General features: G+C 47.1%; 1 protein-coding gene across 2 annotated transcripts in view; it reads right to left on the reverse strand.

Annotated features, from left to right (window-relative positions):
- Positions 1-23,897, reverse strand: part of IRAK2 (interleukin 1 receptor associated kinase 2) — a 54,677-nt gene extending 30,780 nt beyond the window's left edge. For both annotated transcript variants that reach the window (XM_005695611.3, XM_005695610.2), the window contains exons 1-2: positions 23,714-23,897; positions 15,170-15,352 (exon numbers count right to left, since the gene is read on the reverse strand). In XM_005695611.3, the coding sequence (XP_005695668.2) occupies positions 15,170-15,352; positions 23,714-23,807 (277 nt within the window). In that variant the 5' untranslated portion in view covers positions 23,808-23,897. The remainder of the gene's footprint in view (positions 1-15,169; positions 15,353-23,713) is intronic.

Raw genomic sequence — 27,039 nt, forward strand, 5'->3', positions numbered from 1 at the left:
CAGTCGGGCCTGCTGGTGAAGGGGATCCCAGATAGCCCACCACAGCAGGAGATGCTCCTGAATTTATCAGCTTCCAAAGGTCCCACCTGCACCCCAACTGGCACCTCCCCCCATCCGAGGCCTGGCTGAGCCTGTTTCGTCATCAGTGAAATGGGAGTGGAGCTGGCCATCCCGGCCTGACCTTACTTCAGTGACTTATCCCTTTCCTCTTTCCTTTCTGCACAGACCTTTGCCTCTCAGTCAAGATCCATTTGGTAGGAACATCAAGGCCACCCACCCATCTGTGGCTGACCTCTCTGGCCTCCACCCTCAGGAACAGAAACGGCTTCGTTACATTCTCACCCTAAGGAGAGTGTGCAGTGACATGCGGGAGCCTACAGCTGGCACTGTGCTCTGTGCAAACATGGGACTGGAGCACACACCAGCCTGGGGAGGGAACACTCCTGAGGCACCCAGCGGGGTCTCCAGCCTGAAACTGAACTCGTCAGAGCATTTCAGCTAAAGTCCACTTGAGTCCCACCTAGTCACACACAAGGGCATAGCGGACAGCTGATGGAACCCAGCTTCAGGCCTGCGGTAGCAATCAAATTGAGAAGCTTCAGTTTCCTGTGAAACCCCCGTCTCAGCACTCTGTGGGTTTTCAGATGGTTTTGAGATGCAGACATGACATGTCATAAACATGACATATCTTCAGTTTGACTCTGGGGTTGCTGATGCCCGATCTGAATTGGAAAGTGCAGGGCACGCTTTCGCTTGTCTGTTTTCCTACCATCAAACCCAGGAGTGGGAGAAACTGTGGCTTTTCCCCTCTTACTGCCTGGAAACTGATCCGTGATACCTGAGAGGGCACAACACCCACTCCTTTGGGCCAGTACATACAGCAGAGTGTCGTTGAAATAAAAATAGAACATCAAAGGCAGGATGGGGCAAAGGAGGACATAACGCTCACACAAAAGGGTCATGATGATCTTTAAATCTCACAAGCTTCCTGTCTGCCAAGACCAAAAAGCAAGCCAGTGACATCATTTATGCCTATGACTGATATACGGGAATAGCCTCACACTTCAAGGAGACAGCACTCTTTTTCCGCTGCAATTACATGTTCAAAAAGAGTCCACACAAAAAGTTGACTTTGCTGTATCACGAGAACCAAAAATAGGTATTGTGATCACCGAGTAGAAGTGAGAGGAAGTGTGGGGAAGCTTCCAGAGCCAGCCTCTCTAAGGCTGGATTTTTTAACCTTCTGAGCTTCATTTGCATCTTCTATGAAGTCAGAATAATTATAATCCTTCTATCCCAGGACAATCCCAGGAGTCAGTGGAACCAGATATAAAACCAGATACTAAAACCAGATACATAACTGGGCCAGTGACGGGAGAGGGCACAAACTGTGACTCAGTCATTCTCTGTCCTCTCTTGCTGCTCAAAAGACACAGAGGAAGAATCTCTGATCCCAATTGAGGTTCCCTGAAGGAAGCGTCTGGGGTGGACAGTTCCAACAGTTTAAACCCTCCAGTGGACATGTGAGTCTCAGTGGGCAGTGGCAGGGCCTTGAAGGTGCAGTGGCCGTGGTGCGGAGTATTACAGAAGCCCAAACAGAAGAGAGCTGTGCCCTGCTTCTGTCCGCTGTGTCGTTGGCAGCTGGCCTGCTCACACCCAGGAGGACAGGCAACTTGGGGTTCTCCTGTCGAGACCCCTAGAAGTGGGAGGAGATGACAAAGCTCAAGGTAACATCTTTGGTGGCTGTGGGCGCCAAGGGGTTGAGGTGTTGGTTCTCAGATCAATTAAATCAGAGTCTGGATGTTTTCAAAAGCTCCCTAGATAAGGCTCAGAACTGCTGGCTTAACCCAGAATGATGAGCATTGAGTTTCCAGCTCCAAGGGGCAGAGGAAGGGAGTCAGAAGCGTTTCTCTCTGCTCTCTCCATAGTTCCCAGGGGACAGTGGGTCTGACTCCTTTTTCTCTCTGCTTTGTATTTTCAGGATGTCCCACTCTCTAATGAGCCACAGAGCACATGTGTTGTGGAGCCCAATAGTGAATTCAGGGCTTCCAGCCCACTCATGCACACCACAGTCAGGCTCGTGGGCAAAGGAAACTCTCCAAGTTTCATTTGACAAGTGGGATGAGGAACTACGCCCTCCGCCCCCAGAGATGATGAAATAAGTAAATGCTCAATAGTTATAAGCTACTATTGTAATTTACTATTGTTATGATCATCACCCCCGAGTTTAGGTCAGGCGTTTTTTTCTCCTGTGTTTTCCCATATGTGTAACCTATTGAATTCAGATGACAGCTCTGGGGGGAAAGGCCAGTTGCTATCTCTAGGTAATATCTCAGTAAAGTGATGCCTGACAGAGTTCTCTTAGTTATATTTTGCTTATGGAGGCCCCATTTCCTTTGGTCGAAAGGCTTATGCGTGCTAGGCCCTTGGCAGAGGGCCCTGGGGTCTCCTCGCCAGGGCCAGCAACTTGGGAACATTTGACACAGTGGCAAATCCTGGAGCCACACACTTGAGCAAAGGGCACTCCAGCTGCCAGCAAGGTATTTCCCCAGTGAGCAAGTCTGGAATTTCCCCAACTCTTCACAGCCCTCGGCTGAAGGGTGTCACCTCAAGGTAAACAGTGATATAGTATTTATATATTTGTCTTTATTTTTTGTGTTTATTCTGATTCATGTGGCTTAAATGGATTCCTTTGAGAGCAAATAAAAGTGATTCAGCCCCTAAGTGAAGAACCCAGGTGCCAGCTGACCACGTCAGGACAAACAGAACTTTCTGGACCCTCTCTTTTCCTTTTCCTTTCCCTCCCTGGGCATCCAAAGTTCATACACACACAGCCCTAGAAACTCCCAGCTCAAGCTGGACATGAAGTTAGGCAAGTCAGAGAGCATGACCTGTCTTCCCAATCACCCTGTCTAGGATTCTCCATTGGAACCGTTCCCTAGCTGCTAAAATGACTGATCCATCCTCATTCACTTACTCACTGTGTTAGGGATAGGGGATGCCAACCGTTATCAAAACCCACATGATAGTTCAAAGATATCTAATTATAAACTGGGAGGAGTTCTGTGCTGAAAACAAGCTGGAGGAAGGGAGGGGTGCCTGACGCTTACTTACATGGGGTGTCTGTGGACAGGTGCCGTTTAAGTCGAGACTCAGAAGATGAGAGAGATGAACCACGGAAAGAATGCAAGGGAGTTGGAGGGGCGGGGTGGGCAGGGCCCAGCATTGTAAAGAAAAGGAACAGCATATGCAAAAATCCTGAGGCAGAAGATAGTTCGGTGTATCTTCTAAAATGAAAGATGACCTACTGGCTGAACTGAATGAATGGGAGGGTGGGGAGAGTAGCCAAGATGAGCTGAGAGAACTGGGCAAGGGTTAGACCCTGTGAGACCATGTGGGCCACAGTGAGGTAGAATCTTGTAATAAACCCCCTTGAACTGAGATACCCTAGAGCTGAGACGGTGCTTACCAGTCATTTGCTCCCCTCAGACCCCAGCCTCCCTAGCAATTAGGCTGGGGCCACGTGACTGGTTCTGGCCAATAGGTGTTAAGTGGAAGGTGTTAAGGTGTTAAGCCATTGTCACTTCCCGGACAAAGCAAGCCCATCTCTTTCCCTCCATAGTGACTGTGGAAACCATGCATTCCTGATGGCCTACCAAGTGCCAGAAGGCAGGAGGCAGCCCTAGACTCTGAGAAATCAATCTTTGCTACATTGAACAACTAAGATTTCCAGGTTTATCTGTGATTGCAATGTACCACAGCCCATCCTGATTAATGGGCAACCTCAACATGTATCTAATGCTTGTAACCCAGAGGAGCTGCTTTCCACAGCGTGGCATAGAGCAGGAGCTCAGTAAACCACAGCTCCTCTCCCTCCAGCTCCCACCTATCCTCTCTGAAAAACTGGGGATTGGTTGAAAGGTGCCGCATGTGCCCCTCTGTCCACGCTCACATGGACTCCCAAGAAACCCGCAATGATCAAAGCCTCGCTCATTTCCAGCGGAATCACTAATGCGTGGAAGGAGGGTCAGGAGACCATGCTGAGTCACACAGCAAGGATGTTCAGAAAGCCTAGTGCCACTTATGTTCTGAAGCTTCCCCGTTTATGAGACAATCAGACAGGACAATGTCTGTGCCTGTGTTTCAGAGGGGAAAGTGAGACTTGATGCCATCTGGTGATGTCCCCCAGCTGGAGTTAAGGCCAAGCCGACCTGCATCCCTTCCCAGCCCATTGCTTACTCGCTGTGTGGCTTTGGGTGACTTAATCCCTGCATCTTAGTTTCTTCATCCATGAAATGAGAATAGCAAGATCTGTGAGGTAAGATACTTGCCCAGCACATCAGGTGCTAAATACCAGTTATAACTAGCACTCAGGTAACACGACTCTGGCTGGGATGTGGTGGGAGGGGCAGGGGGCTCTTGGTCCAGTGCAGTGCCACCACCAGGGACAAGTCTCCTGGGGTCCTAGGACCTGAGTCCTTCTGACACTTTGTTGTTCCCTAGTGGTAGGAAAGGAGCGGATGTTGGGGAAGTCTCCAGGAGAACACACACACCAGCCCTGTCTGGTCCTTGCAACTGCTCAGCCTCTTTGGGAGAGGAAGGGTTTGTTCTCTTCCATTTCACTTTAGGAATCTGGACAACGGACAGAAACTCCCCACCCAGCGAGAGCCCAGCTCCAGGAAGGAAATGACTTTGGCTGAGCCACCAAACAAAAGTTAGAAACTGTGGAGGTTGCTCAACTAAGAAAAGACTGTGTGAAAATTGGGAAACTTGAAAGAACAAACTCCCAGGAAGATGACAGCAGCAGATGGAAAGAAGAAACCTGCTTCACTTCCCTTGGAGTCCCTTCAGGTTCCAGAAACTTCTTGCCCTCCTATTCAGCTGACACCTCGAACCTCAGAAGCCCCTGTTCCCCACCACGGCCAGAGCAGTGGGGATACTCCCTCCCAAACCTTCCCGTCACTCCTGATGAAAGCGGACCTGACCACGGCCAGGCATCGCTCCTTTCCACCACCAGGCCTTTGCACACGCTGTTCCCTCTGCCTGCAAATGCCTGTGTGGTTGGCCCACCCGTCCTTTGAGTGGAGACTCAAGTTTCAGTTCCTCAGGGAAGCTTCCCCAGATGAAATCAAACCTTCCCCTCTCCCACCCTCCTACCTACCTACCTCCACTTCTTTGAGCGCTCCTGCTGCGGCTGGGTACCCATCTCCATGCCATCATCCTGTTCATATCCAGCTCTCAACTAAACTGCACACTCCTTCAGGTCGGAGATCTAGTCTATATTTTCACTGCAGTGTCCTCAGCACCTAGCACATGGTGGGCAATTGATGACATGCCTCAGTTCACTGCTGACTCTCCTCTCCAGATTCTGTGTATCTAGCTCCCTATGGGGAAGAACAAGGGAGAGTTCTACCTCAGAGGTCAGGCACAGCTGGTTTCATGCCTGCATGCTCAGAGCTAGAGCCATCAGACCACTGCTGTTGGCAGGTTCAGCTCCTGTGCCCACCTTAGTGGCATTTCATCAGCTCTGAAGCTCAGTTGTGATGACAGCCAACCTACTTCTGGCTGGAAGCCACAGCTCTGATACTTCGGCCTCTGCCTTGATTCCAGCTCCTGAGACCCCCAGATGCCAGCACACAGCCGTCTCCCTAAACCTGGTGGTCAGGAAAAGTCCCCATCAGGAGAAGAACTCTCAGGTTTTAAGTCCCAGGGTGATGGTTGGCCCTAGGTCCCAGGGTCAGACTCTTCTGATGCTGGCCTGACCATGTGAATGCCGCCCCGATGCCCCAGGTTCTCCATCGTGAGGCTCCCCTGGGATGCCCAACAACTGCACCATGGCCACCATTTACTACAGCAGTGACTCCCACGGTGTACTGATTCCGTGGGAATATTAATAAGCATCAAATGAAAAGAGGGCTCCCATAGTCAAATGTAAATGGAAAATACTGGCCTAAATAGGTTCCTTTGCTATAGAACTTATCAGAGCCTTAAAACATTGGTGTGTATCTTAGGGGGGATGATAAAGCATACGGATTGCCCAAGGTTATTTTTTCATGAACACTTTGTTTTCAGGGGGTTAACTTGCTGGAGCACACGGGCACGTGATTTGGGAAATGCTACTCTAAACCATGAGTCACCCTGCGGACATCCTATGCATACGGTACTTTCCCTACCACAAAAAGACAGTTTTCAATCCAATACAAAGGCCCCATTCCTCTTCCTATGCTGACTCAGAGACTGGGGCTTCACTTAAGACCCTGCTCTTCCCTGTGGGCTCAGAAGAGCCTGGATGTGAAGACATCCATGGAAAGTCACTTTATGTCTGGTCTCTGGTGGAAGTTGGGAGGTGAAAGCGGAGAGGGGAGAGTAATAAAGGGCAAAGGAAAGTCACTTCATCTTACAAAGTGAAGCATCAAGAGGTACTGCCTAGGCCCTTCCCTGGTGGTCCAGTGGGTAAGAATTTGCCTTCCAGTGTAGGGGATGCAGGTTTGATTCTTGGTAAGGGAGCTAAGATCCCTCTTGGCCAAAAAACCAAAACATATAACAGAAAATAAGTTGTAACAAATTTAATAAAGACTTTAAAAATGGTCCACATCAAAAGATATCTTAACAAAAAAAGAGGGTACTGTCTAGAGCTGATGGAAAATTCATCAATTATGTAATGATATTCGTTAAAAGTTAGAACAACAACCTACAGACTATAGAGGAACTAGAAATCCACCTACAGATTACAGAGGATATCAGTGTATGGCTGTACACGTATTGGGAGGAACGGGGAGAGGAGGTGTGTATGTTGCCAGCCAAAATCTTGGCCTTCTCTGCCCACCAAAGTTAAATAAAAAGTACGGAGACGGGGTTTGGAGGAAATAGAAAGATGGCTTTTATTCTCAGCCGGTAGACAGGGGAACATAGTAGGCTCATGCCTCCAGAATTGCATCCCTCCTCCATGAAGAAAGAGTCTAGTGACTTCTACAAGGCAAGGGCTTGCAGTCATGAGATGGTGATGAGGAACAAAGGTGATAGGATCTTGATTTTTTCCTCTTGCATTGTTTCAAAGACAGTCATAAACTGGCATCGGTAATCCAATAATTGAGTCTGATAGTTAGGGGGCTCTGCGACCCTCTTTTTGATGTGTAACTACAAGGGGAAGGGTGTTGAAAGGGTAAACACCAGATAGGGGATGTATTTAGCATAGAGTCAAAGAAGAAAATGCGCACTGTAGCCCCGGCAGAGTTAGAGGGCAGAAGAGCAAACTTAGTTACTGACATGCAAAATTAAGATCAGTTAGATTAAAAAAAACAAGGAATGTTCAGGCCTGCTCACTGATTTTTAAGAAAAACTCATATCTTGTTTTTCCTTTTTACTGCAACATGTAGAGCCAAATTCTCTTCTAGGAAGTCAATGGATAATATTTAAATTGATATATATGAAAAGAACAGGATAAGCACATTATTTAGAGAGAGTGAAAAAAAAATATTTAGAGAGAGTGCAAATGTGGTGAGAATATCCATTCCCCTTGTCTTCCTACATTCTAGAAGTTTTAGCTAGACAGACAGCTGCCTGGATAAAAACTACATTTTTAAGCTACATTCAGACTTCTCTTGCAGCTAATTATGGTCATGTGACTAGGTTCCAGTAAATAGAACTTAATAAAGAGATGGAAATACCAGCCCACCTGACCTGCCTCTTGAGAAATCTGTATGCAGCTCAGGAAGCAACAGTTAGAACTGGACATGGAACAACAGAATGGTTCCAAATAGGAAAAGGAGTACGTCAAGGCTGTATATTGTCACCCTGCTTATTTAACTTACATGCAGAGTACATCATGAGAAATGCTGGGCTGGATGAAGCACAAGCTGGAATCAAGATTGCTGGGAGAAATATCAATAGCCTCAGATATGCAGATGACACCACCGTAATGACAGAAAGTGAAGAAGAACTAAAGAGCCTCTTGATGAAAGTGAAAGAGGAGAGTGAAAAGCTTGGCTTAAAGCTCAACATTCAGAAAATGAAGATCATGGCATCTGGTCCCATCCCTTCATGGCAAATGGATGGGGAAACAGTGGAAACAGTGGCAGACTTTATTTTGGGGGGCTCCAAAATCACTGCAGATGATGACTGCAGCCATGAAATTAAAATATGCTTACTCCTTGGAAAGAAAGTTACGACCAACCTAGACAGCATATTAAAAAGCAGAGACACTACTTTGCCAACAAAGGTCCATCTAGTCAAGGCTATGGTTTTTCCAGTAGTCATTTATGGATGTGAAAGTTGGACTATAAGGAAAATTGAGCACTGAAGAATTGATGCTTTTGAACTGTGGTGTTGGAGAAGACTCTTGAGAGGCCCTTGGACAGCAAGGAGATCCAACCAGTCCATCCTAAAGGAGATCAGTCCTGAGTGTTCACTGGAAGGACTGATGCTAAAGCTGAAACTCCAATACATTGGCCACCTGTTGCAAAGAGCTGACTCATTGGAAAAGACCCTGTTGCTCGGAAAGATTGAAGGTGGGAGGAGAAGGGGATGACAGAGGATGAGATGGTTGGATGGCATCACCAACTCAATGGACATGAGTTTGGGTAAACTCCCGGAGTTAGTGATGGACAGGGAGGCCTGGTGTGCTGCAGTCCATGGGGTTGCAAAGAGTCAGACACAACTGAGCAACTGAACTGAACTGAACTGAATGAAGTAATAAAAGTACATCTTTCAGCTTATACCCTTAGAAGGAAAGAAAAGTCCCCACCCCTTTCTGCTGGCTGGAATATGGAAAAGAGAAGAGGAGCTGAAGAAAGTATCTCGAACCACAAGCTGGAAACCACATGTTCAGGATAGCAGGATAAGGTAGGAAAAAAGCTTGAATCCCTGACACTGTGGATCCACCCTATCAGCCTTTTTGCCAGGACACACACTACTAATGAAGAGAAATCTTGTTTTAGTTTAACCCGTTGTTAATTTGGCCTTTCTTATAGGAGCCAGGGTTTCCCTGGTACCTCATCTGGTAAATTATTCGCCTGCAATGCAGGAGACCTAAATTCAATCCCTGGGTTGGGAAGATTCCCCTGGAGGAGGGCATGGCAACTCACTCCAGTATTCTTGCCTGAAGAATCCCCATGAACAGAGGAGCCTGGCAGGCTACAGGCCATAAGGTCTCAGAGTCAGAAATGACTGAATGACTAAGCACAACACATAGGAGTCAGATCAATATAATAATGTGAGAGGTGGCAAGGACCGGTATGGCAGGCTGGAAAGCTGATCACTCTCCTCAGACCAAAGGCAGCCATGTGCTAAGGAATCCCATAACTCTAAATGGAGAAGCTGAAAATGTTCTGAGGGTTGGTGTATGTGGCTTCTTTTTCAAGAGACCTCCAACGAAGGGAGAAGAACTCCTGTGGAGCCAGACCACGTTAAAGCGGAGATGAAAATGATAATGCGGCCGGTAGTAGAAGATCCAAGTTGACCAAGAACCACATCCCCTGTCAGGGGTCCCAAAGGGAAAGTCCCAGCAGGAGGCGATAGCATGGCCCCAACCCTTGTTTTAATCCACACTTCGCAGTCCACCACTGATCTAATTCTCAGTCCACCACTATCTGCCAGACACAGAGCCCAGAAGCAAGAGTCAAAAGAAGAACACTTCTGTCCCATCCAAGTGGGGCAGGCTGAGTACATAGGCCAGTAAATAAAAGATCAAACCTTTCAGGGCTAAGAACTAAGTTATCTAGGCTGGATCATCAGCTGTGGTTATCACATACAGAACTGATTAGAAGCCAAGAGACCAGAAATTTCTAGCATTTTGAGGGAAATGTATTGCCAAAGAAACCACAAGCCTGGTGTGACAAAAGCTGGCCATTATTTGACCCCACAGCTTCTCTGAGGCCCCCAAACCACTTCTCCCAAGCAGGAAGGGAGCTATAAAAGCCATGTAGCCCCCTATAAGGCCAGCCTTTTCAGAAGTTCCCACTTCCGATGAGACCACAGCAACAGGAAGCAGGGCAGCTCCACCAATAGCTACCCCAGCCCTCAAAACAGGGTCAGAAATCAGAGAACCAGGTGCTGGAACAGCAGTTCTTAACCTTTATCTATACCAGCAACTGAGGTAGGGCCCAAGAACCTGCATTTCTAACAAGTTCCCAGGGGACGCTGAGCCTTAGAAGTCTAAGGAATACACTTTAAGAATCACTGGTCAACTAAGAAGAACAAGGGGCTGCCAGATGGACCAAGCAAAGGACTCACTCCCCTTGCCAAAAGAGAGTCCCTTGGGGAAAGGGTGAGCACGTTGTTTGTGGGAAGAAGGATACATACAGCTATTTGGGTGGCCCAAAGCAAAGGGCCAAAGGAAGACAGCTGTCCCTCCAACATGTATCCCCTCGTCTTCTAGAGTAATAGACATTTTAGTCGTGCACACAGGTTCCCAGCTACAGATCACATTTCCCATCTTCCCTTGCAACTACGTGTGATCATGTGATCAACCCTGGCCAATGGCCTGTGAAGGGAGGTTACACTGCAATTCCCAGGGGATCATGCCTTTCTTGTCAGCTGGAAAGCATGTGTGGAGGCACACAGTCTTTTTAAAACCTTATTTAAGTCACTGTAGTCTGTCCTTAGTAACAGCAATGAACCTGGGATGCTAATATAGGAAACTACTGAGAAACAGCTAAAGGAATAAAAAGGGTTGACCCTGGCAAGCAGATTTGCCAGAAAAAGGAATGGTATGGCTTCTGTACTACTACTGCTAAGTCACTTCAATCGTGTCTGACTCTGTGAGACCCCATAGACGGCAGCCCACCAGGTTCCACCATCCCTGGGATTCTCCAGGCAAGAACACTGGAGTGGGTTACCATTTCCAGTGAAGTTGCTCAGTCGTGTCCGACTCTTAGCGATCCCATGGACTACAGCCTACCAGGCTCCTCCATCCATGGGATTTTCCAGACAAGAATACTGGAGTAGGTTGCCATTGTCTTCTCTGACGGCTTCTGTACTAGTTTATTCTAATTCTTATAACATTTAATGTCTGACAATTGAATATTAATGGTCTTGGCAATTAAGGCTGAGAAAATATCAAGGAACAGAGACCCACACACTCAGCTCTTTACACAATGAGACCAGCAGCCCCTGGAAGGACATGATTTCAAGAGACAGGACACATGTGTGGCCCCCTGTGAACCCCACACTCAGCCTTTTGGTTCAGGTACAACCTTCGGAAGGCCTCTGCTAAATACAAATATATTACCTAGAGTCTTGAGTCTCTGAGGCTCTATATGTGGGAATTTTGGTGTCTGGTTTTCAAGTTCTGTTTTAATCAAACCTAGTCTTAAAGTTCTCTGAAAAGTGGTGGGCAGAAGTCAGGTTCTCAAACTGCTACGGGCAGCTGAGCAAGCTCATAAACAATCTTCAGCAAATGTTAGGTAGCTAGAATAGAAAACAGGAGTCCAAAATGGCATGGCTAAAAGACAAGGAAGGGAAAAGCCCGCAAAAATAGAACAAAGGAAGGTCCGAGGACAGGAGTGAAGGCCTCAGGAAGAACAAACAGCACTCCTGGCTAAGCCCAATTTGCATAGGGCAGGCCCAGGGGGAGGAAAAAACATAAAAGGAGGAGCCAAAGCGTGCTTGCTCTCTCTCTTGCTCTCTCTCTTGGTCTCTCCCCCGACGTGCGTGCGTGCCTGCGTGCGTGCCTGCGTCAGTCTCTGCTCGTGCGTGCGTGCGTGCGTGGGAGCCCTCTCCGCTCAGTCTCTCTCTCTCCCCCCCCCTCCCCCCTCCCCCCTCCCCTCCCCCTCCCCCCTCCCCTCCCCATGTCCCCTGCGAGCTGGGCGCTTCTCCACTTTCTTCTCTTCGCCTCTTTGGGTTGGCACGCCCTCACACTCCTGCTGTCTTCTAAATAAAACAGGGGTTCATGTTTGGGAATGCATGTAAGAATTAACGATTTTAAAATTTAAAAAATAAAAAACTAAAGAAAAAAAAATCACATACATTCAAAACAAAAAAAAAATCCTTGAGTATTATTTGAAATAAAAATATCATCCTGATTTATACTTCCAGCCCAATTAAAAAAAAAAAAAAAACAGAGCTGTAACACTGATTTGTCTAAGAGTTATAACACGGTTTGTCCAAGACCCAAGAGCTGTGATGCGCCGAGGGCTTTAATGTCCGTCGCTCCAAATCTTTGTTGTGACGAGACAGAACCGAGGAGAATACACTTGCGTGCCACAAATAAATGCAAAGCAAGGTTTAACTAATGCTACAGTTAGGGCCTCCCAGGTGGCACAGTGGTAAAGAATCCACCTGCCAATGCAAGAGATGCAGGTTCAATCCCTGGGTCCAGAAGATTCCCTGGAGAAGGAAATGACAACCCACTCCAGTATTCTTGCCTTGGAAATCCCACGGACAGAGGAGCCTGGTGGGCCACAGTCCATGGAATCGCACAGAGTCCCACAGGACGTATGGACTAAACAAAAGCAATGCTGCAATTAGGGAAGGGAAACTGATCTAGTCGGCTGGAATAACAGAAATTTAATATGCCTCACTCATGCCTTTTGTATTCAGCTTCAAAAAGTGACCGAGACTTTACGGCACCTTTTTTTTTCCGAATTGAAAAAAAAAAAAAAAACAGAAAAACAAAACCCAAAAAACCCCCAAGATACTGAAAGGGGAAGTGTATTGCCTGAGGACTGAAAGCAATAGTGAAAACACAACCGAAATCCCAAAACAAATCTCTCTTCCTCAGGCAATTTTAATCAGCAGAGCTAAGGAGGAATGGGGAACAGAGGCAGACTCTCACAGTCCTCAGAGGTTACAGGTTGGAACAGGAAAGTAGGGAACTGAGTAAAGTTCTAGGAAGAAAGGCTGACAGATAACTGTTTCCTGGAAGACCAAACACTGCGAGCAGTGAAGTTCCCATGGGAAAAGCTAAGAATGAGGACTCTGGTCCAGACGCGCCTGGGTGTGACCAGACTTGTGCTCTTGGGGGAGGCTCTGAGCCATTCCTGACCTCAGTGTCCTCTTAGCAGGAGAAGGGGCTCCTTAGAGCACCCACCTCGAGGGGGTTCTGGGAGGAGCCAAGCTCAGCGCCTGGCCCCTCAAAAGTGCCTAGTCAGTGTCAGCTTCAGAGTGTCACACTGCAATGAGTGTTTCTCTGAATCTGGCATTAAGCTGTGTGTTGACCTCAAATTGTTAAGAATATGTTCAAGATTAGTCAACAGTCAGGTTCTGACGTCAATGGCAAACTGGTGTGTCCAATGAGAGATGTGTCTCAATTCCTCAATTTCCCTAGGCCTCCAGACCCCCCTGCAGCTTCCCGGTGCCCTAAACCGGTATCCTCTCCAAAGTGGCCTGAGCCGGACGTCCCTCCATTCGGGCTGACCTGACCCAACAACAGCTTTCCTGCTCCACTCTGCAGCCCCCACTCTGCACAGCTCTCTCTTTTTTCCCTTCTCTCTTTTTAGCATCCTTGGACAGGCACAAATTTCCTCACCTCTTTTTGATCCCATTTAGAGTTTATCACGAATTCTATCAAAACATGAAAAAAATGTTTGAAAGCACATCTACTCAACTCAGAGTGTACCACATGCCAGGTTCTGGGGCTGCAGACAAGCCAGAGAGGGATCTGCAAGCAGCTACACAGGACAAGTGTTGGTCACACCAACCACTGTGTGTCTCCACCTATAGGCCACTCTGATAGGTCTTGATTTATCTCTGAGGATGGAGGGCTCTAAGCCCCACTCCTCCTCCTGAAAGCCCTCCCTGATTCCAGAAGGCAGGTGCTGAACTGAGGTCTGTTGGTTCAGTCAGGTTATTCCCAGCTCAGGAACCCCAGACAGGACAATTCCAGGGCCCACAGGTCTCCCACAGTCCGGTGGGGCTCTGAATGCCCTGCTGTCTACCTCTCACACCACCTTGATGCTAGTTCCTTCAATACCCCTGGGCCTTCGCACAGGCTGCTCCCTCTCCCCTGGGCTCTCACCCCAACTCCTCTCACGGGTGCCTTCTTTTCACTCCTCCATCTTCACCTCCCCAGATGGGCCTTTCATGACCACCATGTTCTAGAAGGCTCCCCTACTCAGTCCCTCCCTCCCATTATTTTTACTTGTTTTCCTATCTGCCGTCTCCCCATCACTATGCTCTCCATGAGAGCAGAGGACTTGCTGCTTTCCCACCTGTATTCCAGGACCTTGGACAGCACCAGACACTGGGCAGGGGCTCAGTGAGTACCTGTGAGAGGCCTGGCTCACTGCCCCACACTGAAAGGGTCTCTTTGGGAACATGGGGCTGGGGGGCCCAGGTGTAGATTATCAGGCCCCCTCATCCCCCTGCCTCTGCTGAGCACTGGCTGAACACCAGGCCCTTGACATATTCTATTTCTTCAGTTTCACTGACACCCTCCAGGGTAGGGAGGTTATTATTTATTACTTGTTAATATATTCCCACCATGGCCATATCTCTAGGGGAGGCAGTTTGCAACACTGGTACTGAATTCACCAAAACTTAGAATATACAAACTTTCAACACAGCCATTCCAGTGTTGGGAAAATCATCCCACAACTAGATTCACATGTGTGCAAATGAGGTGTGTGTCCCAACACTGTATACAATAGGCAACTGCTAGAAGCAACCTGAACATCTATCAATAAATACAGTATGTCATAGGAATACAATGTCACTGCTGACAGAAGATCTCAATATGAAACAGCCTGGAAGATCAACTGCCAGGTGAAAACAAGGGGACATCTGAGTGCATGGTCTTCTCTCTGCCATCTGTATTAAAAGTGTAGCAGATACATATAAACATTTGCCTAGAAAATTTCTAGGAAAATAGACAAGAAATTATAACTAGTGGTTACTTCTTGGGATGCCAAATTGGGAAACGGGATGAGGACATAAATAATTTTTATTGCCGACTTTCTTGAATTGTTATGTTATAGCTATTTTTAAATTTCTATTTATTTTTGCAACAGAGAACCAACATTTAAAAGATGCAAAGAGACTGACAATCAAAAAAATCAATAGAATAAAATCTCTCTCCAACTGCTGCTTCCCTGGCCACACCATTCCTCTCCCTGGGGGTGACCACTGTTATTAGTTTCTTATTTGGGTGGTAAGCAATGTTTTTAAGATCAGGAAAGCTTTCAAGGCCAGAAAGCGCACCCCCGCTGGCTGTGAGGGGCCTTTGGGGACTCACAGTTGAGGATGATCTGGGCGGCGCGGTAGAGCTCCAGGTGGCACAGGAGGTCCAACAGCTGCTGGACAGTGGCCTGCCGCATGCCCCACCACCACAGCAGCTCTCGTGTGATGCTCACACCCTGGGCCCGCTCCATGGACTTGATCTTCCGCAGCTGGGTCAGGTCTGTGATCACGTAGGAGGCTGGAAGGTGAGCACGAAAAAATAATTCAGAGTCAGAAGGCCAGTCCCTCCACCAGAGGGTCCCCATGCTGGCCCGGCTCCGTCCATCACAAAGCCGCCTGCCCCTCACTCTACCTGAAATTCTACCATGAGTCGGACTCCACCGGCAGCCCAAGTCATTCATCACCACCAGGACCAGCATGCTCACACTTGAATGTAAATGTCACCCTGGGCTGCCACGCAAGACTTAGGAGAAAGACCACTGGACAAGAGGGTCAGGGGCCTTGAGCTTTAGCTGCTTATTTGCTATGGGCAAGACACTTCCCCAGGGGGATGGGCGCCTCAGTTTCCTCAAGTGTAACAGAATGTGAAAGAACTTTGCCTGTCTGCCCTTCTAAACAGAAGCCCCATGTAGGCACTGTTAGAGCCTCAGAACAGAGAAGAATGCCTGGCACAGAGTGGGGGCAGGGCCAGGACCAAAGTGAGGCCGTGGAGGCAGCCAGGGGGCAAACTTTAAGGAAGTGCTCACTCTCAGGGCTGGTCCTGCACCTGAAGCAGCCGGAGAGTAGATGCCTCCTACAGTTTTGCCCTGGGCATCTCATTCTCCTCACCTCTAAGTCCCAACCCTGGAAGGGGGAACTGAATGAATGAATCAATGAATCCACAGCCCGCCATCCTCACAGAACTGTTATAAGGAGCAAAAGAGCCATGGATCTAAAAAGCACTCTGCCGACTCTGAAGCACCGTACAATTTACAGGGGGCTACTGTCTACAGTGGATTCCCTGGTGGCTCAGCAGTAAAGAGTTCACCTGCAATGCAGGAGACGCAGAAGACTTGGCTTAGATCCCCGGGTTGGGAAGATCCCCTGGAGGAGGGCGTGCCAACCAACTCCAGTATTCTTGCCTGGGAGATCCTATGGACAGAGGAGCCCAGCAGGCTACAGTCCACGGGGCTGCAAAGAGTCGGACAGGACTGAAGCCACGGAGCATGCACGCACTGTCTACAATGCTAAAACTAACGTATTCCTTCTCTTCATTTCTTATTATAAAGTTAATGGTTGTTTGCTGAAGAAAGCTTGGAAAACGCAGGGGCAAAAAAGCTAATAAATGACACAGCATCCCACTAGGATACTTTCCATTTCTAAGACTCTCCCCCTCAAAACAGACAGCTGTGCTTCTGGATGCAGTTGTTGCCAGACTGTAAGAAAGAATGTGTATCTAGACCTTATTTACTAACATTATACCATAAGCATTTTTCAAGTTGGTTACAAGCTCTTCATATTTAGCATTTCTGAATGGTCACATAGTATTCTGCTGAGTTTCCTGAAGTGAGGCAGGCATTTATTTATTTATTTTTAAACTAGGACAAAAATGATCAGACTTCAGTTTCAGGATTTCAGAAATCATGGAGCAGATATCTATGGGAACATCAAGTCATACATTCATTCAACAAAATATTACTGAGCTCCAGGCCTGTGACAAGCTCCAGAGATCCAGTGGTGAGTCAACCCGAAGTCCACGGAGCTTTTCTGTTTGAAAATATACAAACATAAGTGAACTGAGTGGGGAAAAGCAAGACAAGAGCCAAGGATCACATAACGATGGAGTTCGAATGCCAAGCTACCGTCTGAACCTGATCCTAGGAGCCACAGACACCAGGATACTAGGAAACACCTCAGAGCTGGGGAGGGACACGATCCTACTGAACAGTCCCTGTTGCTCTGGAGGAATGGGGAAGGTTGTGACAGACTCCCACAGAGAGAAAGCCTCTGAGAGAAGTGCCCGGTTAGAGATGGAAAGTTCTTGAGTTGCAACCTTAGTCACTGGAAACCCCAGGCCAGATTCCTGGTCCGTGGGATGTGATGTCAGCAGGGTCAGGGGCTGCTTCCAGTGGCAGAGAGACAAGAGTGGAGGGAAGAGGAAGGAACCCCTTCTTCCCAGCCCTCCGTGCACACAAGCTCTGTCCACAGGTTCACCTCCCACTCTCTGGAGGCAGCATGATGTCATGGGAAGAACAGAAGCCGCCCCCAGGGCTCCACTGCGGCAGCGCTCACTTCTGTGGGCTGCACTTTCCTCACGGGCAACGTGGGAGGAAGAGGAATTAAACCCGGAGTTGCCCTGCAGTGTGGACACTGTAGCTCTGTGAAAGTGACATCTCTCACAGCGCTGACCTGTCAGCATTTAACAAGACCCTGAAATCAGGCTTAAGACAAGATACAGATCTTAGCGGGATGAGTCACTGCCGAGTGCCCTGCTGAGCCTTTGGCTCTTTGCCCAACACTCACAAGCAGTACCTGGTCATCACATGTGGAACATTCGGAAACTGGGAGAAAATCAAAGCCCCCATGATCACCCTACTTGGAAGACCCCAAGGAAAGCACTGGTTATACTCTTGTAGGCTCTTCTATCAGAAATAAAAATACATGCTTATGTCAGCAGGATGGATGTTCAATCACAGGCTCAGGGACCAGACTTTGGATTCTTTTCTTTTCTTTTTTTTTTAATATTTATTTGGCTGCACCAGATCTTAGTTGCGGCTCTCAGAATCTTTAATTGTGACATGTGGGATGTAGTCTCCTGACCAGGGTTTGAACCCAGGTCTCCCACATTGGGAGTGCACAGCTTAATCACTGGACCACCGAGGAAGTCCCTAGACTTTGGATTCTGAGGCCTGGGTTCAGGTCTTCTCTCTGCTACTTATTTGCAGTGTGCTTAGGGCAGGCGCCCCCTCCCTTCTCCCTGTGCCCCAGTTTCCTCATTTTCAAACGAGGAAAACAATGGCACCTGCTTCAGTGGTTGTTGCAAGGATTAGATTAGTTATACATATAGGATAACATACCTGTGATATAAATGCTTGCTGTAATTGTTAAGCCATCTCTACTCTATGAAAACCTGCTTTCATCCCCGAAGGTTAACAGTACATGATGACCATTCCTCCTGGTCTGGGATCCTGAGTCCTGCAGGACACAGGAGAAAACCTTGCCCATCTTCAAAGCTCTCTGGAGCAGAGAGGGAACAGTCTCCTGAAATGATCCACCCTTGGATGAAGTGCTTCTTGTCTGGACTAACCAGACTCCTTCCTGGTTGAGGAAAAGGGAGAATGTCTTGTCCCCTAAGCCTCTCAGCAACTCATCCCCATTTTACAGATGAGGAAACTAAAGGCTCAGAGAGAGGCAGTCACTTGCCTGAAGTCACACAGCTGGGCAGGGACAAAGCAGGGCTGTATGAAGACTGGTGCATGCATGAGAGAGGAGGAAGGGGAGCCACCTCACAAAGGAATCCCTGCCCCAGGACCCCTCGGAATACACCTAGAATGAGCGAAACAGTAAGAAGGCTGTTTTCCCCCAAGGGGAAACATCAATGCAGTCACAATCATAGGGAAACAAACAGGAGGCAAACAATATCTGCCAAAATTGTCAAATCCAAAGAGTTTGGGTATTTGTGACTGTATGATTTTTGAATCACTTTATGGATTTTTCCACCTCCATTCCCCGGTATCACAATCTGCCCTAAAGGATGAGCGCTTCTAAAACAACTGGCTTTATCTGTAATAGTAAAAAGCTAGAATGCCATTAAAGAAAAAAAAAAAGAATAAATTGTGGAATTTGCAGTAAGGTCTTTCAACTTCAACAACAAAAAAAGGAGACTCGCAGAAGCTGAGACTCTTTAGGGCTGGAAGAACAATCATGATTACTTGTGCTGAACAGAAAACCATGAAGTGCTGCCTTGGCAAGGAGCTGTTACCTGGGGGCCATGGCTGGCTCCCAGCCCAGTGACCTCTGACTCAGCACAGACAGCTGGCTGACCACGGGGCTCCAGGCCATCTTACGTCCTCACCATTCCCACATCCTTCAGCCATCATTCACTCAAGTGGTACTGAGTGTCTGCACTGGCCGGGCACTGCCCCAGGCACTAAGAATACAGAAGCAAACCAGATAGGTGATGTTCCTGCCCTGATGGCGCTCACATTCTCTGGGGACAGACAAACAGACAAATAAGGAACAGGGTCATAGCATGTTAAGAGAAATGAAGAAAATAAAACATAGAGCTGAGACTAAAAAAAAAGAAAGGGGGACAGGGTCAGCTTCTCAAACAAGGTGGCATATGAATTGAGAACTGACAGACTATGCCCCTCAAAGATGTCAGTGTCCTAAACCCCAAAACCTGTGAATATGGCACCTTACATGACAAAAGGGAGTTTGCAGATGGCATTAAGTTAAGGGCTTTGAGATAAGACTATCCTGGATTATCTGAATGAGCCCGAGGCTCCTTATATGCAGGAGGCAGGAGTGTCCGATTCAGGGAAGACTACAGAAGCAGAGGCAGAGAGAGCTGGAGGTGCTACCCTGTTGTCTTTGACAGTGGAAGAGGGGCCACAGGTCAAGGGACGCAGGCAGCCTCTGCTGCAGCTGCTGCTGCTAAGTCGCTCCAGTCGTGTCCGACTCAGTGCGACCCCATAGACGGCAGCCCACCAGGCTCCCCCGTCCCTGGGATTCTCCAGGCAAGAACACTGGAGTGGGTTGCCTGGAGAAATGCCTGCCATTTCCTTTTCCAATGCATGAAAGTGAAAAGTGAAAGTGAAGTCGCTCAGTCAAGTCCGACTCTTAGCGACCCCATGGACTGTAGCCTACCAGGCTGTCCCATCCATGGGATTTTCCAGGCAAGAGTACTGGAGTACTCTTTGCTTTTTGCTGGCAAAACCAAGGAAATAGATTCTCCTCTAGAGCCTCTGCAAGGACAGCTGCCCTGCCAACACCTTGATTTTAGGCTTTCTGACCTCCAGAACTGTAACACAATAAAGGCTGTTTTTAAACCATTCAATTGCGGTAATTGGTTACAGCAGCAATAGAAGTCTAAAAGAGACTAGAAAAACAGCCCTGGGGAAGATGGGGGAAGAATGTCCCAGACAGAGGGAACAGCAAGTACTAAGGCCCTGAGTCTGGACCAAGGAGGCTAGCATAGCTGGAGCAGGGTGAGCAAGAGCTGGGTGTGGGAGGAGAGTCACACAAAAGTCAGTGGAGCTCACATTGGGATGGGCCTGGTGAGGAATTTGGATTATAACCTAAATCACAATGGGAAGCCTCTGAGGACCTTGAGCAATTTCGGTGTCTCCAGAGTCTAAGGGGTCAGAAGTATTCTCCACAGAGGATGTACAAATGCACATGAAGAGACACCCAATATCATTAGTCATTATGGAAATGCAAACCAAACCACAGCAAGAAATCACTTCATACCTCCTCGAATGGCTCCTCAGATGGCTAGAAACTCAGAAAGACGGACAGTAGCAAGTGCTTGGATGGAGGGGGACATGGAGAAATCGGGACCCTCATATAGAGCTGGTGGGAATGTAAAATGGTAAATGCATTTCTGAAAACAGTGTAACACTTCCTCAAAGTGTTAAACATAGTTATGCTGTGACTCAGTAATTCCACTCCTAGGTATCTACTCAAGGGAAATGAAAACATACAGCCACACAAAGATGGACACAAATGTACACAGAAGGATTATTCATAATAGTCAAACAGTGGAAAGAACCCCAAATGTCCATCAGCTGTCAGATGACTAAATAAAATGAAGTACCTCCATACAATGGAATATTATTCAGTAATAAATAAAAAGAAATTAAGCACTGATACACACTAAAATATGGATGAACTGTAGAAAGGTGCTAAATAAGTCAGTTGCAAGGGAGTACATATTTTATGATTTATTCCATTTATATGAAATGTCCAAAACAGGCAAAGCCTAAAGCTGGGGAAAAACAGGAGGTGTGTTTGGGGGTGTTGGGAGAGATGGTTGAGGGGTATAGGGTTTCCTTCTGGGGTAATTAAAATGTTCTAAGATTGATATGGAAATGGATATACAACTTTGCATATACTAGATGTGATTGGATTGTTCACTTTAAATGTGTGAACTGCATGGTAGGTGAATTATACCTCAGTGAAGTTGTGCTGTTTTTTAATCATCATATATGGAGAACAGACTTGTTGCCAAGAGGGAGGGGCATGGGGGAAGGATGGATTGGGAGTTGAGGATTAGCAGATGCAAAATGTTATATATTAAATGGATAAACAACAAGGTCAGAGAACAACAAGCACAGAGAACTATATCCTATATCCTGTAATAAACCACAATGGAAAAGAATTTTTAAAAAATATATAAATATATATAACTGAATCAGTTTGCTTTTCAGCAGAAGTTACAACACCGTAAATCAACTATAATTCAATTTTTAAATTTTTTAGTTTAAAAAAAAGAGGAAGAACTTCACTGGAGTGCCTTCTAAATTAATATCCTAGAAACAGAAGTTGTTCTGGCCTTCATAACTGAGGCCAACACGGAAAAAACTAGAGAGAGTCTCTTACATAAAGTGTTTGTCCATGACCCAGGAAACAGTCAAAAGTAGTTAGATCGCAGATCATCTGAGCAAAGGGTCACAATGCAGTCTAGAAAATCAGATGATGACGGATATTCTCAGAGATGCCCTGATGTGCTACCAAGGGACTGCTTCTGCAGGGAGGAAAGGGGAGGCTGAGGACCAGGGAAGGGAAAGATACAACTTTTTAGGGGCCTGATTTGTTCATTTAACCTAGTACATCTGCTATTTTTTTCCACTAAACAGTTAATAAAAATACACACTGAAATAAAAATTGAAGTCTGTGTCACTAAAGAATACTGCTTGGCAAGGAGAAATAATCATGATACAGCGTAAGTGAAAAAAGTAGGCTAGTAGAATGTACAAAATTATATGATTTTTGGAAAATGTATATTCATAAATAAATATGCTTAGGGGAAAAAAAAGACTAGAAGGTATAAGACACCTAGCACTCTGCTGGAACATGGTTAGTAATTCATGTTCCCGGCTGCTGTTGTTATTATTATCAGCACCCAAATGATAGGAATAGCATCACTGAGCAGCAGAGTTTGAGCTAATCTTTGTTTCCCTCAGTATTTTGCAATAAGCATGTATTATTTTTGTGATTGGTTTAAAGCAGGACTTGTGAACCTCAGCACTACTGACACTTTAGGCTGGATAGTTCTTTGAGGAAGGGGCTGTTGTGTGTGTTGTAGGACAATTACCAACATCCTTGGCTTCCCTGGATGGCTCAGACGGTAAAGAATCTCCTGCAATGCAGAAGGCCTGGGTTCGATCCCTGGGTTGGGAAGATCCCCTAGAGAAGGAAATGGCAACCCACTCCAGTATTCTTGCTGGGAGAATTCCATGGACAGAGAAGCCTGGCTGCAGTCCATGGTGTCTCGAAGAGTCAGACACAACTGAGCTACCAACACACTTGGCATCTACTCACTAAACCCCCCAAGCTGCGACAACCAAAAATGTCTCCAGACATTAGAAATGTTCCCTAAAGGGGTCAAAATTGCCCCTGGTTAAGAACTACTAGGTTAAAGTATATATTATTTCCTCAAACTGAATGGACAACAACATGCATGTTCATTTTATTCTTTCCACCATACATAAATATTACATTCTTTGTTCAAATGGTATATATCATAATCTCAGTTTTTTAAAATACAGATATTACCTTTCAAATAAAGTGGCACCAGTCGCACGGTTTAAAAAAAAAACAAAACTAAGAATGGTCATTGTTAATACTTCCTTAATACTTACAAGAAACTCTGACACAGAAGTGTCAAGAGCTTTTTATATAATTTTCATTCCTCACAACCACCTCCAGTTTACAAATTAAGAAACTGAGACTCAGATTAAGGTTAAGTAACTTGCCAAAGTCACCAGTTGGATCTGGTGGAGCCTGGAGTACGGACCTCTGTTTGGGTGCCTGAGGACCACACGCTCAGCATGCCCCATAATGCCAAGCCCTCAGTCAATCACCAGGCGCAAACAAAGAAAATACACCAAGGAGTTAAGGATGTCCTGGCGGAGCCAGACGCTGGGGTTTAAAGCCAACTCCGCCACTTAGGAACCGCGAGTCACAAGTGACTCTCACAAGTGGCTGCCCTCACAAGTGACTCTACCTCTAAATCCTTTTCCTGGTCTGTAAGATGGGGTAAGAGAAATATGCACTTTACAGGTTGCTGTGAAAATTAAATGAGATCATCCGTGTCAGGTGCTTGCGTCAGGGCCAAGCACACAGTAAGCACCAGTCATTGCTGACAGCAATGATTTTCAGCTTTACCGTAAACTGAGAAGTGCAGCCGGTCATTACTTAGCGACAGACTAACAGCAGAAATCGTCTGAGATCACCTCAAACCTTTCAGATCACCAACAGAGAAGGGGCAGCGCCTGCCTGAGGAGACACAGGGAGGCCCGGGCCCAGGAAAGCAGCAGAGAGAGCCCTTGACATCAAGGACCACGGTAGACACGCGGGGAGGGGGCTTAGTGGGGTCGCAGAAAGGACCACTCACCGAACTGCATCCAGTCCCACTCGCTCAGCGTGTCCATGTTGCGGCACAGGTCGTCCAACACCCAGGAGGGCAGCTGGTAGATGTAGCAGGACATGGCCAGGCTCTGAGGGCTGGCGGGCAGGCGGCCTGACAACTGAGTCCGACGCAGGCAGGTCTCCGCTTCTGTACCCGTGGGCTCGTGGGTCCACCCACCGCGCGCCGCCGGGAAGTGGGCGGGGCCGGCCCTGTGTGCGACTGCCCCCTGGCGGACACTGGGGGCGCGACGCCGCCCGGCCGGCTTGACCAGTGGCTGAAAAACCAAGACTGTCAGAGCCCGGAGGGGAAACAGGCCCAGAGGAGAGAGAAAACACCTTTAAGACCACAAGGGAATCCAGTGATGATCCCCAGAGACCTTCTGACTCCACCTCCAGGGCTTTAGTCCCTCAGCCACATTCGACTCATTCAAGAGATAGTCTATTAATAACCTGCTATAGTAAGTGAATAGTAAGTGAAGTCCCTCAGTCGTGTCGGACTCTTTGCGACCCCATGGACTGGAGCCTACCAGGCTCCTCTGTCCATGGGATTTTCCAGGCAATAGTACTGGAGTGGATTGCCATTTCCTTCTCCAGAGGATCTTCCCGACCCAGGGATTGAACCTGGGTCTCTCGCATCGTAGACAGACCCTTTACCGTCTGAGCCACCAGGGAAGCTGGGCACTATTCTAGTGTGTGGGAGATGCAAAGGTGCAGAAAACTTACAAAAGTCCCTGTTTTCATGGGACTTACAATCTAGACGGGGGTGGGAGTGGGTGGAGGAAACTAGCGATAAATAAAACAGTACTGAATGAATAAGTTACATGAAATGCTCAAAGGTGCTATTGTTGCTGGGAGTAATTTATGAGAAGTCAGGAGTCCAGAGGAAGCAGGGGTAGGTCTCTGTATTAAATAGGAGACTCAGGATAGACTGTGATTTTAAGGGCCAATACTTATTAAGCAGCTACTATGTGCCAGACACTGCTCTAGGTGCTGGATTCTTTCCTCCAGAGAGGCTTGAGTAGTGCGGGGTCTCAGCAGGCCAGCTTATGGACACGACTTTGTCCCCACTCTTTAGAATAAGTTCTTCCAAGTAAGGTATTTGTTATCACTAATTAATAGAGTTGCCACTCACCTATCAAGTACCAGGCATCTAACACATATTATCTGTGTGTAGATCCCTACAATGATCCTACAGGATACATTTATCATTTCCCTTCTACAAATGAGGAAATTTAGGCTTGAGTCAGTTGTAACTTGTCCAAGCCAAACTGGTCAAGTAACCCAAGTCTGATCCCAAGGAACGGCTCTTTGTTCCCTATTTTGTTCTCCGAAAAATTTCCTGTGATCCTGAAGAATACATAGTTTCTCCTAATTAGCTTTTCCATGACCAACACCCTCCCTACCAGGGTCAGTTAAAAAGTTACTGAAGCTAAATGTAATTAGTGATATAGTTGTGCCATTTTGACCTGTTCATGTTTGCCGCTGCTGCTGCTGCTAAGTCGCTTCAGTCGTGTCGGACTCTGTGCGACCTCATAGACGGCAGCCCACCAGGCTCCCCCGTCCCTGGGATCGTCCAGGCAAGAACACTGGAGTGGGCTGCCGTTTCCTTCTCCAGTGCATGAAAGGGAAAAGGGAAAGTGAAGTTGCTCAGTCGTGTGTGACTCCTAGCGACCCCATGGACTGCAGCCTACCAGACTCCTCTGTCCATGGGATTTTCCAGGCAAGAGTACTGGAGTGGGTTGCCAGTGCCTTCTCCATGTTCATGTTTAATTCCCTTGGAAATACAGAGGCTTGCAATCCCTGCTACACCTTAGAATCATTTGGGAACTTTAAAAAATAACCTATAGGCCTAACCCTACCTCTGTCCAGAGATCCAGGTGCAGTTGTTTTGGGTGGGAACTCAAGCACTGGCATTTCAAAAAGCTTCCCAGGTAGTTCTACTTATGTGCAGGCAGAGCTGAGAACCCGTGGGACATCAGGAAGATGGAAGTGAAAGAAGGCTGATAAAAAGGAAATAACCAAAATAATGCTTTTCTGTGTAGTTTGCACATATTTTTCTTCTCTAATAAAAATAACTTTATTGGTTTTTCTGATAGTATATCATCATGTCCTAAACAAAGGAGGGAAATTAAGAAAAAAAAAAAAGCCAGTCCTGGACTCTGTTCCACCTACCTAGGGGAAATCCCCAGTTCTCCCTTCTCGTGTTTCTTTACTTGTAACTGAGCAGGACCCTACTACGGGGTGCCTTCTCAGAGCAGACCCCACCCCCCACCACATCCTCTGCCTCCATCTGGTCTGTGGGAAAAATTCAGCCTCTTAGACCCTCCACGAGCTCCAAAGAGTAAATTTAATCAGAGAAGTGAGAAAATGAAGAAAGGAAAACAGTCAAGTGAGACAAAATAATAATAGTTTAGCCGTTAATCAAGGACTGTTACTTCCTCCTCAAGGGCTAGACATAACATTCTGAGCCAAATTCTTTGAACTATCTTGTAGATACTAAAACCCCCACCAGATGGAAGAAGTGAACCATATGCTGCCCACAAGCATGTAGACCCCAGAATTAGAAGACTGATGATGTTAATTCCTCATTATCTCATCACCAACCAATCAGAAGAATATCAGGACTGGATCACACACCCCACAACCCCCACTTCCTCACCCTATCTTGAAAACCTTTCTCCATTTGAAAACGAATAGATACATGTATAGGCATAACTGCATCACTGTGCTGTATACCTGAAACTAACACAACATTGTAATCAATTATACTCTTACATGGGAGAAGGCAATGGCACCCCACTCCAGTACTCTTGCCTGGAATATCCCATGGATGGAGGAGTCTGGAAGGCTGCAGTCCATGAGGTCGCTAAGAGTCAGACACGACTGAAGCGACTTAGCAGCAGAAGCAGCAGCATACTCTTACATAAAATAAAAGGTTTCAAAAAAAAACAAAAATCTTTTCCTGAAAGGCTTCAGGAAGTTCAGGTTTTCTGAGCACTAGCTGCCCGGACTCCTTGTTTGGTGCCCTGCAAATAAACAAAGGAGTTTCCTTCTCCACAACTCAGTGTAAGTAGGTTGGCTTTACTGCGTGCGGCAAGTGGACCCAAGTTGCTTTCAATAACACTATTACACACAACACTTCACTTGGGACACTTCTAGTCACCAAATGATGGAGAGGGGGTAGTTTCCCCCCAACAAGCAATTGTCTAGGACACCAGCTGGGTGTTCTACAATTTAACTCAATTCTAACACTATCTACCAGGAGATAGTGTCAGATCCCAGAGGTTAAGGGCTCAGTTCCATGAAACTGTC

This window comes from Capra hircus, chromosome 22 (assembly GCF_001704415.2).
Source record: "Capra hircus breed San Clemente chromosome 22, ASM170441v1, whole genome shotgun sequence".
NCBI classification, from domain to species: Eukaryota; Metazoa; Chordata; class Mammalia; order Artiodactyla; family Bovidae; genus Capra; species Capra hircus.